This window comes from Narcine bancroftii, chromosome 1 (genome assembly GCF_036971445.1).
Source record: "Narcine bancroftii isolate sNarBan1 chromosome 1, sNarBan1.hap1, whole genome shotgun sequence".
NCBI lineage: Eukaryota > Metazoa > Chordata > Chondrichthyes > Torpediniformes > Narcinidae > Narcine > Narcine bancroftii.
In genome coordinates this window covers 269,510,698-269,525,293 of record NC_091469.1, presented here as the reverse complement: position 1 = coordinate 269,525,293, position 14,596 = coordinate 269,510,698, and the positions used below count along the sequence as shown (strand labels likewise).

Sequence of the window (14,596 nt, the reverse complement as noted above, 5' to 3'; positions counted from 1 at the left end):
GTTCAATCTCCTATGAGACGAAAACTTTTTTTTCCTGATGTAAACACCACAGGATATAGGAGCAGAAATAGGCCATTCAGCCTATTCAATCATGAACTGATCCATTTTCCCACTCAGCCCCACTGCCTGGGATTTTCCCCATAATCTTTGATGCCCTGGCTACTCAAGAATCCATCAATTTCTACCATAACTTGGTAGTTATGGCACCCAATGACTTGGCCTCCACAACTGCCTGTGGCAACAAATTCTACAGTTTCACCACCCTGTGGCTAAAGAAATTCTTCTGCATCACGCCTATCGATCATGAAGTTGTGCCCTCTTGACCTTGACTCTCCCACCATTTTCTACATCTACTCTGTCAACACATTTCAAGATTCAATATGTTTCAATGACATCCCCAGCCAACCTACCGCATTTGCATTCTCCTAAATTCCAATGAGTATAGGCCAAGAGCTGACAAATATTCCTTGTATGATAATCCTTTCATTCCTGGAATCCTCCTTGTGAACCTCCTCTGAGCCCTCTGTAGGACTGGCACATCCTTTCTTCAACAAGGAACTCAAAACTGCTTACAATACTCCAAGTGACATCTCACCAGTGCCTAATAAAGTGTCAGTATCACATCCCTGCTCTTCTATTCTATTCCTCTTGAAAAGAATGCCAGCATTGCATTTGCCTTCACCACCTGCCAGTTTACCTTCAGGCTATCCTCGACTTCGGGCTCGGTTCCTTTCCATCTGGGAATTTTCAATTTTCTCCCTATTTAAAAAAAAAAATGGGCTGCCTATTTATTTCTTCTACCAAAGTACACTTTCCAACAATTCCTTTATTTGTCTCTTCTCTGCCCATTCTCCTAATCTAAATCCTTCTGAAGCCTCCATGTTTTGTTAACAGTACCTGGTCTGCCATATTAAACTTAACTCACAGGTTTCATTCCATATATTGATATACTCTGTGACACATCAGTAGCAACTGGCAGCCATGATCCCTGTATTCTGACTCTCTGCTTCCTGCCATTAGTTAATGCTCTACCCACCAAGTAGGTTTCCTGTCATACCACAGGCTTTTATTTTAAGTAGCCTCATATATGGCACCTTGTCAAAGGCTTTCTGAAAATCAAAATCCACTGCATTTTTCTCATCTCGACTGCTTGTTACTTCTTCAAAGAATTCCAACAGGTTTTGTCGAGCAAGATTTTCCCTTGAGGAAAATGTTGGTTTTGACTTGTCATTTGCCTCCAAGTATTCCTTCCCCTCATCCTTGACAATCGACTCCAACATCTTCCCAACCACTGACATCATCCTATAATTTCCTTTCTGCTGCCTGTCCCCCTTCTTGAATAGTGGGGTGACATTTGCAATTTTCCAGACCTCTGGGACCACGCCAGAATGTATTGATTCCCGAAAGATCATTTCCAATGCCTCCACAATCTCCACCACTACTTCTTTCAGAACCCATGGGTGCAATCCATCTGTACTGGGAGACATATCTAGCCTCAGATCATTCAGCTTTCTGAGTACCTTTTCCCTTGAAGTAGTAACTGCACTCACGACCCTTCCCTGATACCCTTTGACATCTGTATGCTACATGTTTTCCACAGTGAAGAATGATGCAAAATACTCTTAGTTCCTCTGCTATCTCCTTGTCTCCCATTATTATTTCTCCAGCATTATTTTCTAGTAGTCCTTCATCTACTCTCACCTCTCTTTTACTCTTCATATACTAGAAGATTTTTGTATCCTCTTTGATATTTTTGCTAGCCTACTTTCATACTTCATTTTTTCCACTCACTTTTTGTTAACACAAGTTTTAAAAACTTACCAATCCTCTATCCACTAATTTTTGCCTCCTTGTATGTCTTCTCTTTTACTTTGAAGTTGGCACAACTCAGCCCATTCCTGTTCATGCTACTGACCCATAACTGCACAATCAGATCAAGCTCCAACAGTATCATCAAGTCTACAGATGGACGTTTCTCTCTGCAGTGTTGGAGTCTGAAGGGTAACTTATAGAAGTTTTTTTAAAGATATAAATAAGCTAAATTAACTTTTTGCTGGTGTAGACAAATCGACGACTTGACATTGGTTTAAGGTGAGAGGGCTGTGTGCTCAGCATATTCTTGATCACTCACAAATACAATGGAAGATTCAGCTCCTACCTCATTGGCAGGTAACAGCAGTCATCGGCCTCATCAGCAGCAATGATGAATCGCACTACAGAGGAGAGCTGGAAAATCTCATGATATGGTGTGCGAGTAACAACCCGAGTATCATCATGGACAAGAAAAAGGAGATGATTGTGGACTTCAGGAGGTCAAGAAATGACCGCCCTCTATTACACATCAACAACTGCAGTGGAAAGCTGCAAGTTCTTTGTAGTTTACTTAACTCATGACTTATTATGAAATACATTTCCTCACTTGTCGGGAAGGGACAACAGTGACTTCACTTCCTGAGAAGTCTAAAGCGGAGAAGGCTACTTATGGCATAGGGATTGCTTAAGTTGGAATGCGAGTTTGGAGGGCAGTTAGGAAACCATTGCCTAAGATCAAATCACCTGTGGTGCATTACACAGCACCCAATCCAGTACAGCTGATCCCCTTGTGGGCTCATCAACAAGATGCTCTAAAAAGCCATCTTGAAGGCATTCTACAAATTCTCTTGGAATCTAATCCCAACCATTAATGGTTGTTGATAGTAACAACCATTAGATAAATGGAACCATAGCTTTGCCATGATTATACTACCACATCTTACCCCATGTTTATTTCACAATGGCAACTTTGATCTATACTACCATGTTTTTTAAAAACAAAAAGCAACCGAAGTGCTTCATCGGACATTTACCAGACTTAACCTGATTTATTCTGGTGATACATGAAGGGATAGGAGTAAAAAGCAGCTACACTACTTCAGCTTGTTCCATCATTCAAACTCAACCCCATATCTCCTGTAATTCCATTACCATCCATAATCTGATGAGATTTAGCACATCATCAAATACTTTATCAAACTTCTACATATAAACTGATTGGATACATCACAAGCTGGTTTGAAAACTCGAGTGCCCAGGAACCTAGTGACAAAACTAGCCAAGCCCATCACAGGCACCAACCTCCTGTCCACTGTAGACATTGAAGCTAACACCATAAAAGGATCTGCATCACCCTGGACACACATTTTCAGGGCTACCTTCATGCAGAAGGTGAAGAAGCCTGAGGTCCTGCATCTCTCAGTTCAAGAACCTCATTTCAAGCTCTTTTTGGAAATACTCCATTCAACATAACACTCTCAACAACTTCTCCTTTCCTACATCAAGGGATCTCAATTATATCTATCACTTTCCTTGCAGCTTTCCAATTCTGGAGTTCCCTTGTCACCACCCTTCCCCCTGGACTTTGCATTCAATAACTCAATCTCTGCCATTTTCATTATTTCCCATTAAGTGACTATCTTTCCATTTTAAAATGATCATTTCCTCTTCAACATTGTGGTCCAACCTTCATCTCCTACACCCCTTTACAGACCAAATGAAAGAGGTTTCAAAGCTGTTCATGTACCTTCTATTTTATTTTGACGGTAATGAATTACCAACAATATGTAGCAAAGGCTGCGTAAACAGCAGCAAACCAGATGATGTGCACCAGAACCACCAGCAACTCTGGCCAAGTGCAGTACACAAATGTTGGAGGAACTCAGCAGATCTTGCAGTATCAATGGAAAGCAAAAGGCAGCTGATGTTTTGGGCCTGAAAATCCACAAATGCCCAATTAATATGGGGGGGTGGGGTGGGGGGAGAGTACAAGCCAACAGGTGACAGGTGGATATAGGGATATCCAGGTGGGAGGGGAAGAAGAGACAAGTGCTAGAGGTGTTAGGGGGAGAGAGCGGAGGGCTGATAAAAGATTCTGTCTGATCGGAGAGGAGAAAAAAAAAGCTAGGAACTAGAGGAAGGGTGAGGGAAAGAGGGTTATTGGAGATCTATATTCATGTCGTCTGGTTGGAGACTGCCAAATTTAAATGTGGGTCCATCCTTGCAGAATGTGGGTCTATGAAAGAGGCTGGCCACCAGAAGTTCCTTGCTAATGCAGCAAACAGAGCATAGGTGTGCAGCAAAGTGATTTTCCCCTAATCTGCGGCTGCACTGAATGCAGTAAGGGACCCCCTACAGGTTTGCAGGTGAAGTCTTGTTTCACTGTTTGGGGCCCTGAGTGGTGGTGAGAGAGGTGAAGAGGCAAGTATAGCACTTCTTGGGGTCCAAGGGTTAGGTACAGGGGGTGCAATTGGTGGGAAGGAATGAATAGATAAGGGAGTCACTGAAGGACTGATTCCCACAGAAAGCAGGGAGGGGAAGATGTGTCTGGTAGTGGGATCACGTTGTAAGTGGCAGAAATAGCAGAAATTGAAATGTTGAAAGTGGAGGTGGGTAAGGATGAGAGGAACTTGTTCTCGTGTTGGGAGCTGGGGTAAGTGTCCAGGGCTGATGCATGGGAAATAGAGGAGATGTGGATGAGGTCTGAATTAATAGCAGTAGATCAGAAGCCACGCTTTCTGAAGAAGGAGAATGTCTCTAATGTACTGAAATGAAAGTCCTTATGCTGGGAGCAGATGTGGTGGAGGCAGGAGCTGAGAAGAAGGAATGGAATCCTTATAGGAGGCAGGGTGAGATTGCTGCCAGCACAGCCTCGACACTGTCACCTACTGGACATAATGAAAAACTGCCTGCATGTGTCCTAGAGACAAAAGCTAGTGCAATTTCATTACTTCTGGCCCTTTTTGTCTATTCTCATCAAAAATTGTGTTGAAAGATTTCATTGACAGTAATATTAATCAGAACTCATTCACCAATAAGTTGCTTACTGATGGTCCATTTGGGTTTCATCGAGATCATGAGTTTGGGAAAAATTAATGTCATCAAAGCAGTGTAATTGTAAATGGCACCAATGAACCAAGGTAAGTCACTATGAAACCAGGGGAACATTTTTTATCAGGCTTGAGACAAGCCCAGCACAAAGGAAGATGTTTTGTTTATTGGAAGTCAATCACCCTCCAAAAACATGCAAGGTTGGTAGATAAATTGGTGTATTCAGATGACACGGGATCATGGGCCCGAAGGACCTGTTACCATGTTGGATCTCAAAAAATAAAAACAAGTCCCAGCCCAAACATTGCTGTTGGTGTTTTCCTGAACAGCACGTCCAAAGGCCAACCTTTTTCACAAATGATCTTTTGTCCATGAGAGGTTAGAAGTGGGGAGGTCAGCTGGTAATTGCAATATTTTCAATTCCATTTGCAATCCTTGTGGCTCTTTGTGGAGACACACAGGAAAATGCAGATGTGGATCAGTGTGCACATGATGCATTTGCGCATTGCAGTGAGGAAGTGCAGACTGTGGTTGAGGTCAGAGATCGGATGCCAACCCATCTGTCCTCCAGTTCCTTCATTGGCATGGTACTCAGAATGGGATGGAGCACAAAATTCCTGACGTGAGGAATCAGATGTATTTTGTATTTTGCCTCTCAGATTTACGTTTGCCGTATTGAATGGATGGCCAAGCTAAATGATTTTGTTTTGATCCTTTAATTACACTCGCTTGCTGTTCCTGGACTGCCCTGCCTTGTCAAAACCGCACCACCTTGAATTTCAAGAGAGTGGCTTTTAATACATACTGGAAAAATTAGAGATGTAACAAGTAGTAATTAGAAAAAAAACATGACCTCTGTGATATGGTGGATTCAATGATTAATGGGGAATTTAATGTCACAAATTATGTGTCCAAATGTGTAAGTGGCAATGCAATGTATGCGGTGCAGCAGAGGTGTGAAGCTGACACTGTTGCACAGAATGGGTTTGATTAAAGAGTAAGATTTTATTTTGTACTTCCAGTTGAGCTTCACTTTTATTTGGGGGAAATCATGAAAATAGGGGTCAGAGTGCATCATCAAAAGCACATCATCCTGCAGTTGATATGCTCAAAGTAGAGAAAGCTGCATAGTGACCAGCCAACACATATATGAGAGTGAAAGATGAGCAAACAAGTCAGTATCTCACCCTGAAGATATGTTCATTTCATTCATTTGCAGTGCCCGCCATAATGTTTGGGACATTTAGCTTCACAGGTGTGTGTGAGTTTCATTGGTGTAGATATAAGAGAGCTTAGTTTGGTTCTAAGCTTTTGATCACCATTGGAGTCTGTAGTTGCCATTTTCAACATGACGACCTCTGTATTTTTGTACATGAAGTCTTCTGTGGACAGTAGTCATTGGTATATTCACACTTGCCTTCTTAAGAGAGTTTCTCATCTGTTGGACAGGCATTTGGGGATTTTTCTTCATTATGATGAGAATTAATCTGTCATTAGTAGTGGAGGTCTTCCTTAGAATACCAGTCCCTTTGTGATTACTGAGTCCACCAGTTCACCCTTTCGTCTTAATAATGTCCTAAACTGTTGATTTTGGTAATCCTAAGGTTTGGGGGGGTGGGGGGGTCTCTTACTGTTTTGTTCTTGTTCTTCAATCTCATAATGGCTTTTTTGACTGTCATTGGCACAACTCTAGTCCTCATGTTGAATAATGGCTCTCTGTTATGTTACAGAGCAACAGCAGTAGAAATTCACCAAGACAGGTTTATTTTTAAAGCAATATATTTATTAATATTTGCTAATAATATAACATCTTACTTAAATTCAACCTAACTATGTGCAAATGCACATGTGTGTGTGTGTGTGTGTGTGTGTGTGTGTGTGTGTGTGTGTGTGTGTGTGTGTGTGTGTGTGTGTGTGTGTGTGTGTGTGTGTATGCAATATCCAAGCAATTACAGCTTGGGCACAATTCTGGATAGACTTAGAAATCCTGTTTTTTCTCTTTATTGTGTCAGGGAAACAAAACATATGACTGCCACAATTTTTCCAAAACCCAAGCATGGGTCAGCCAAAATGACCATCACAATGGTGATAAACCAATGCAGGAATTCTCCTGTTTCCTTTACCCAGGTATGGTTCAATTAAAATGACCATTACCATGGTTCAATAACTCCCCTGACAGGGAGAATCATCTGAATTGTCCATTTCACACAATGTCACCACACCTCTGTGTTTTCAGATGGCTGGATGATCAATAATGCTGTTTCTTTAAGTGTCCCAATCACCGGACTCATAATAACATGATTCTCTCTCACCATCTGTTTTTCCTAAATAAACAACCATTGTTCTTGGCCTTAGTTATTTATAGTTTGAACCTGATGATACCATACAGTCTGGAAATGTTGTGAAAACTTTGAATGTTTGCAGCCTGCACTAACCCCCAAAGTGACACTCACTAAATAAAATGGGAGCTTGTAATATCTCTTATACTTGCACCAAATGAAGCAAATAAACATACACGAGTACTCACAAACACCTGTGAAGCCAAATGTCTCAAACATTATGAACAAAAAGATAATTTCAGATTTGCTGTATCACATAGGATGTTGAAGAAACATTAAATTCTTTTATTGAATTCAACATGTTTAATCACATAATGATGGCGGTGCATCTTAACTGAGTCAAGAATGTTTTGCCACTGATTTTCATTTGTACTCAACATCTGATGCCTCTTAAGTCAGTGTCCAACCATAGTCGGCCAGCATTGATAGATTCCAGTTGCCCTGATACCACTTTTCCATGGTCGCAATGTCCTGGATCGTCACTGACTGCACCAAGATCAGCAAGGAAGAAGTCCAGGTGCAAATGCAGAAAATATTTTTTTTTTTAAATGACGTGCACTTCATGGTTTTATATGCTTGAAGTAGACTTAAATTATGAAGATAGGTTATATCTAACAGAAACGGTGTGTGATAGGAAAATTTTAAGGTGATTTCCATGATCAACAGCCAAAAATCCATAAAAAAACACCCAAAAGTGTTCAGGAAGCAAAATCTTTGTTCTCCAGTGTTATTGGCAAGACTAGCACTTGTGTGTCCCTTGAGGAGATGGTGAGTCAGTTTCTTAAACAACAGCATTTAGATGGTAAAGGTACTCTCAGGATGTAAAGAGTGGTGAAAGATCATTTACTATTTCTTCTTCAGATTGCATGTTTGTTTTCCTTTTGACTGTGATTGTTTAAATATACATTAATGCTCATTCAAGTTTTGTTGGATATACCAGATACTTAGATCATGTAATTAAATCTGCTATGATGGGAACTATTTACGCTTTTAGCATCTCAGTTCCTATTTGAAAAAGATTGATTCAAATATGTTTATCAGCAATACCACAGCAAGGTTATATTGCAACAACGTGACATTCTATCTGCAAAATATAGTCATGTGATTGAAAGCCTGTCATTCCAGACATTTAGATATATTTCACAACCATTAAGGGATCAGTGTACTGAAATGGAAAGTGCTGTTCAAAAATGCAGGTCAACACAGCCAGCACCCTCTGGTGGCCTCCTTGAAAATATCCTCTGAGAAGATTTCAACCATTCTTCACTGATCATTTTCTCCAATGCCTTGGGAGGGCTCGGGCCTGAAAGGTCGGTAACATATCTTTACTTCCTATTGGCGCCGTGAGACTGACCAAGTTCTGCCAGTATTTCTGTGTTTTGTCTACAACCACAGAATCTGCAGACTTTTGTGTTCCCCTACTTTCCCCAATTGCCAGATTACTTGTGCTAACGCATGTCCACACACACACACACATACATATACATACACACACATACAAACAAACGTACTTATATATACACACACGTACAAACAAACGTATGTATACACACACATACATACAAACATATGCATATGCACACACAAATGTGCGTGTACACACAAACACACATATACACACACAAACGTACACACACACACACTTTTTGGCTAGAATACACTGCTCTTCATCAGACTTGTAGTGACTGATGGGAGAAGCTGTCAGTTCACACGACCAAATATAGAAAAGTTGGAGGGTTTCAGGAAGGTCAAGCAATGTCCTTGGAGAGAAATGGATATATAATGTCCCAGGTCAGGTCTCTCCAAGACTCTCCATGGACACCGCCAGACTCGTTCATTTTCTCCAGCTTCTCACTGCTTCCTCAAGATTCCAGCATCAGCAGTTCTGGTGTTTCTTCTGTTTGATTCCATCCTTCATGCCCTAGATTTGATTCATGCCTGTGACCTTAGCCAACTTATCTCCTTGGGGACGTGGAGAAACAGTCCCAGGCTGGGGGCTCATTTTTCAAGTGAAAGTTGAGCACACGTGATCCTGAGCCTTCCTTACATCCGATCAAACGCAGCGTTAACAATAGACATGCTGATCCCCAACGCACTTCATTTTTTGCTGTCATCGCAGCAAGAGCCTGGTTTGAATTTTTGTCAGTTTAAAGAAGGACACCATTTCTCCTGCCGAAGTCGCATGGAGTTCCGAAGTCCATGTATCGGTGACACAGAGTGGTCTTCTTGTGTTCCATTTTGAAATCTCCATTGTTCCAAGCTATTGTGTTCTTTGAGTTGCTACCACCCTGATGTCCTCGATTTGAGCCAAAATTAAAAGGGAAAATGCCAGGAATACTCATCAGATCAGGCAGCATCTGCGGAATGAGAAATGTATCCTTCATCAGAGCTTGGTTTCTGATGCCTGCGGGAGAATTGATTACCTGGAATGGGAACCAATCAGTGGATCTGTCTGTGAACGAATTTGCACATCCCCACAGCCTGAACACTCTGTTCCGAGCTCCAGATGATGAATAACATTGCAACTCTCAGGACAAGAATAAATTCCAGAGGGTTGCTAACTGGCTTGAGACACCACAGGCACTAGACTTCACTCCATCCAGGACACTTACATGAGACACAAGGACAACTTCTTCCCCACTACCATCAGATGCCTTTCTTGCTCTATAATTGTTATTATTTTTTTATTTTATTTTTTATAGTAAGATGGTTAGAGTATGAAAGTTTGCTCTGTGATGCTGCCACAAAACAGAATTTCATGACTTGTTCATGACAATAAATTCTGATTCTGAACTATAACATTGGAGCAGACCATTGGTGGGGGAATGGGAATATTAATAGATGTGAGTATAATTTGTATTTGAAGAAACCGTTGGACTCTTCGCAACAGATAGTCCAAGAGGAAAAGTCTCTTTCAGCAGTTTGACTGGTTGCTGCGCCACCCATGTTACAGAAAGGTTGGCACAGATGAGAATCGGAAATTTACGCAAAATGTGGAATTTGTGGTCTGTGTCTCAATGCATGGGTTTGAAGTATGGGCAACCCCAGCATTAATATGTGCGAGCCACGGCAGGACACAATTCAGTATCTCGACTCGTCCTGATGTTTGGTACGGGTTTTCAATAGATCAGTAATATTGCGGTGGGGGTGGGGGTGGGGGTGGGGGGGGGAGGTGGGGGTGGGGGGGGGAGGTGGGGAACGACTCGCACGGCAGCATCCAGCAGATCACCCGCGCACGTTGAAACCTGCATCGAAGACAACAGCAATGACTTGGTCGCACGTGAGAGCTAATCCTCAAACGTGCGATCGAATTCGTCGATGAGCGGGGGGCGTATTTGTTTGGGGGAGGAATCGTCAGCGTGATTGAATGTGGATTATGAGCAGAATCTGAATCTACCACCTTTGGAAGGCGTGGCCCCCAATTTAACAAATGGCTTGGGTTATTTGGCATTGCAACCCAGGTTGGGATTTATACGCGAAGCCACACGCAGTTCTCATTTCTTCCAACGAATGGCAGAGATTTTCTGCGACTTTATCTTTCAAACGATTTTGTTCCAAGCGCCCGCCCAATCTTTGCGCCTCCTGTGGACTTGATCTCGGGTTAACGCTGCGCCGTTTGGGATGGGATAAATTGAACCTCGGGGCGACGGCGGGTATTAAGGAACAATAATAAAAATCCGAATATTTTGAGTTCAGGATCATATTCCATCGCAAGCCCATTCTGCTCTGTAAGGCAAATCTCAGCGGCCTTGGACTTGACGAATTCCTGCTGCCGAGGCTAGTCTCTGGGGATCGTTGTCATTTGCAAAACTGGAAGGCATTTACAGGAGGAGACTGCCAACAAATTGTTTTTGGAAATACCACGTTGTAGGCAAATGATCTGTTTTTGGGATGTGTTGATTTAAAGGTTAAGTGTTGGCCAGAGCACTAGAAGGATCTAATATCCATTGAAAAAAGGCAGAGGCCCCTTCGAAGTGCAACGCCCCCTTCAACGCCGCACCGAAGAGTCCGTTTTATATCGAGCTTCCTTGAAGCTTCCACTCTAAGGCACTGTGATGCCGATAGACAAGAAAACAGCTCATTCCCGGCGTAAAATCTCTGCCAGCAATTGGTCCTTTGCTATACATTTACGACAGTAGTTCTCAACCTTTATTTCCCACTCACACACATAGAGTCTGTGTGGTGAGTAAGGGATTAAAGTAGCATGTGAGTGGGAAAAAAAAGATTGAGACCACTGATTTACGATGAATATAGTGGACCCCGTTTCACCCTTAGTGGCTGACATAAGTATTAGTCAGTCAGTGCAGTAAAAGAAAAACATTTTTATAAATACTTTTTTATTTTGTATTTCTTGAAACAGTCTTGGCATTCACACTGATAATATATAATATATATAAATATATAAATTTAGTTTGGCACATCAAACCAGGCATTTCTATAAACAAGCGACATTAAATATTTCAATGGATTAGCAGAAGGCAACTCTTATATACAATTATACACAGTTGTACAAAAAGTGGTCCACATTAAGTGTTGGATTATTTTGATTTTTTTTTCTTGGGAGGCATGTTAAGAAGAAACAAAAACAGAACTGTCTCTAAACTCAGACAAGTGTTAAATCTGGCGATTGTTCTACATGTGATTGGAAATTCGCGATCTCGGGGGCAATGGCCTATTCTTGGATGGCTTGCCGCGTTAGCTCGGAACCAATCCCAGTGGCTGGTGCCGTTGTTGGGTTCAGTCATTTCCACCAGTGCACGGACGGGACTGGCGCTTAACCTCAGCGTTATAAAACCTGGTAGATAGGGTTGTCGGTCGGGATCTCAGTGCCGACGCAGTTGTTCGGTGACGGGATAATGGCTGAGGGGTCGTTCAAAGTGGTTCCTTCCCGGGGAGACGAAGGACTGCCCAAACTGACATCTGGGACCATCATTACCGGACATGTCGGCCGGTCAGTGGAAATTCTTTCGACGATGTTGGAAAGACAATCCAGGCTTGAGATAACGGAACTTTTACCAGCTTTCGAATCTAAATACAATGCACATATAGTAAATGGCTCTGCATGTGGATAGAAGTAACCTTTCCACGCAACAATGTGCTTTAGAGTTATCCAGGTAATTAGAAAATACCATAGAACGGATTTAACTACTAACACTTTTTAACGAATAAAAGAGAGACCACAATATGTCTGAAAAACATTCCAGCTATCTAAGACAAGATCCAATGGTCTCTCTTCGTGTGGGAATGTATAAAGATACAAGGTGGATACAGTTCTTGGAAACCAACATTTCATAATGAAAGCGCAATGAACATTCTTTCGTCTTGTCAGTCCATAATTGTCACTAGATTTTTCATATTGTGACCACTTGGCTTAATATCTCCCTATAAATGATGTAAATTCCCCCCCGACGTTACTATTCTGAAGGACGAAATGGTTAGTTTTGGAAAGACCTCCGGTGAACATTTGGCTGGAATTGATCACTGTGAACTTTAGATCCATTCTTCCCCAGGATCGGGGTCCCGCTGTGCTCTTTGCTGGTGGGAGTAAACATTCACTCACCGTTTGGCGTCTCCGAGAAGTAGGCGTTGTCGTAGTTGCTACGCCTCCTGCTGCACGTGGGGCCACTGCAATCCAACTGCAAAGTCAAAGCGGGAACGAGTGAGCCTCGGTCAGAGTGGCCGCGGGTTCGCGTTGGAGTGTAAAGGAACGATCAGGATTTGCATCCGTCGTGGCTTTCCACTTCAAGCAACACTATTCTTACCCTTGGTCTCGACATTTGTTGGACATGCATCGCCCAATTCTTGCACCTGACTCTAATTTCAAGGAGATTATTGACCTTTTCATCCTTACAGATATGAGGTCCATTTAGAATACACCATTTTACCAGTAATACTGGATATTTTCGTAGAATTTTCGTAGAATTTTCAGGCCATTCAAAATTACCCAAATAATTTGGCGAATGTGAGTGAGAGAGAGAGGGAGAGACGTAAATTTCTTACCATTCCATCCGAGCAATTGGACCGTGGGCTGGATGCATCTGAATCGACACTGTATTGATCCATGACCGAGAAGTAGTTATCGTCCTGTTCTCTCAGGAGGGCCTGAAGGCTCTCGATGTACCTGATGGCGTTTCTGAGAATTTCCACCTTGGGCAGCCTCTGGTTCGGGTTGGTGGAGGTGCACCTCTTTAGCGTTTCAAACGCCTCGTTCACTTTGCTGAGGCGTCTTCTCTCTCTCATGGTGGCCGCTTTCCGGCGGTCGGCGTTGGTCGTTTTCCTCTTGCAAGCCTTGCAAGCCCAAAGCAAGCAGCGGCCGGCTTGGTGATGTCCACTCGGCGCTCGGATGTGCTCGTCCTCGGTGGGCACCTGGTCGGCTTTGAGCAACCCGACGTGGACCAGTCTGGGGTCTAGATCCTCGAAAAAGTGGATGTCTGAGGTGGAGAAGCAGGGGTCGTCGTAGAAGTCATCAGCGGACGAGAAAGAGCAGAGAGAAGTGTCCGTTATCTCCATGCCGGCAGCGCCGAGTCCCTACTAAACTTTCAAAGGAAACTTTGTTTCCTTCTCTTTTCACCCTCCTTAACTTGTTCCCGTTGCCCTTTGGCTGTTTTGCTCGTACCGTTCAATACCTGTGCCGTCCAAGGAAAGATTAGCCCTATTTATCCCAAATTCTGTGGGCTGCAGAGAGCAACGCTTTCAACGCCCAGGCTCTGCCATCAACCAATCCAATAGCTCTGTGAGGGTGTTGCGTTATTCAGGATTCGGGGCGGGACCCTAGTGATTGGCAGAAGTGCTCTGCCGCTGGGACAGTTTCACCTTTCAGATTTCACTCGGATCCCCGTTAGACTATTAAACCTCTCAACAAGAGGTTTCCTTTTTCTTCTGACTTTGAAGGGCAACAAGTCCAATTAAATAAGACTTCGTCAATCACACGCGCGCCTCTGTGTCTTAGATTATTGCTCAAGTATTAGGGTCTTGGTTTTTGGGGTGGGGGGGAATTGCTTTAAATGTCGTTTGAGTTGTTTGTATACAACGACGCTTCAAATTAAGCGAGTCGAAAGATTTTCGTTAAGGAATTAAACAAAATGAACTGCCTCAACGCGCAGGCAACATGAAACCGGAGATATGTCAATAGGAACAACATTTAAACGAACATCGGAACCAGTGGTTCTTGTGCAATGAGCTTCGTGGACGTTACACAGATAAAAACGCTCTTCGTGGATGCGTGGACCCCTCTGTATTTTGTACACACAATTTATAATTACATAGGCACATTGAATTCGTGGCTGTGAAGTTTCGGACCGAGCAGAAACGTGTCATTTTGTTTGTTTAGCGATTCCGTCTTCAACCCCAATAAGTATGCCCATTTTTGAAATGCTCACGTTTTAACCTCGCGG

The 14,596-nt window shown here is 42.7% G+C and overlaps 1 protein-coding gene across 1 annotated transcript; it reads right to left on the bottom strand.

Annotated features, from left to right (window-relative positions):
- Nucleotides 1–11,557: 11,557 nt before the first annotated feature.
- On the bottom strand, nucleotides 11,558–14,060 carry myod1 (myogenic differentiation 1). The gene is made up of 3 exons (XM_069898527.1): nucleotides 13,203–14,060; nucleotides 12,763–12,838; nucleotides 11,558–12,230 (listed from the first exon to the last, which is right to left on the bottom strand). The coding sequence occupies exons 1-3, from the start codon at nucleotides 13,710–13,712 to the stop codon at nucleotides 11,989–11,991; spliced, it is 828 nt and encodes a 275-aa protein (XP_069754628.1). The 5' UTR covers nucleotides 13,713–14,060; the 3' UTR covers nucleotides 11,558–11,988.
- Between the last annotated feature and the right edge of the window lie 536 nt (nucleotides 14,061–14,596).

Coding starts and splice junctions, on each gene's coding strand:
- myod1 (XM_069898527.1), bottom strand. CDS start 13,712: ATGGAGATAACGGACACTTCTCTCTGCTCTTTCTCGTCCGCTGATGAC. Junction 12,839..13,202: donor CCAATTGCTCGGATGGAATG/GTAAGAAATTTA, acceptor TTGACTTTGCAG/TTGGATTGCAGTGGCCCCAC. Junction 12,231..12,762: donor CTTCTCGGAGACGCCAAACG/GTGAGTGAATGT, acceptor CATTGTATTTAG/ATTCGAAAGCTGGTAAAAGT.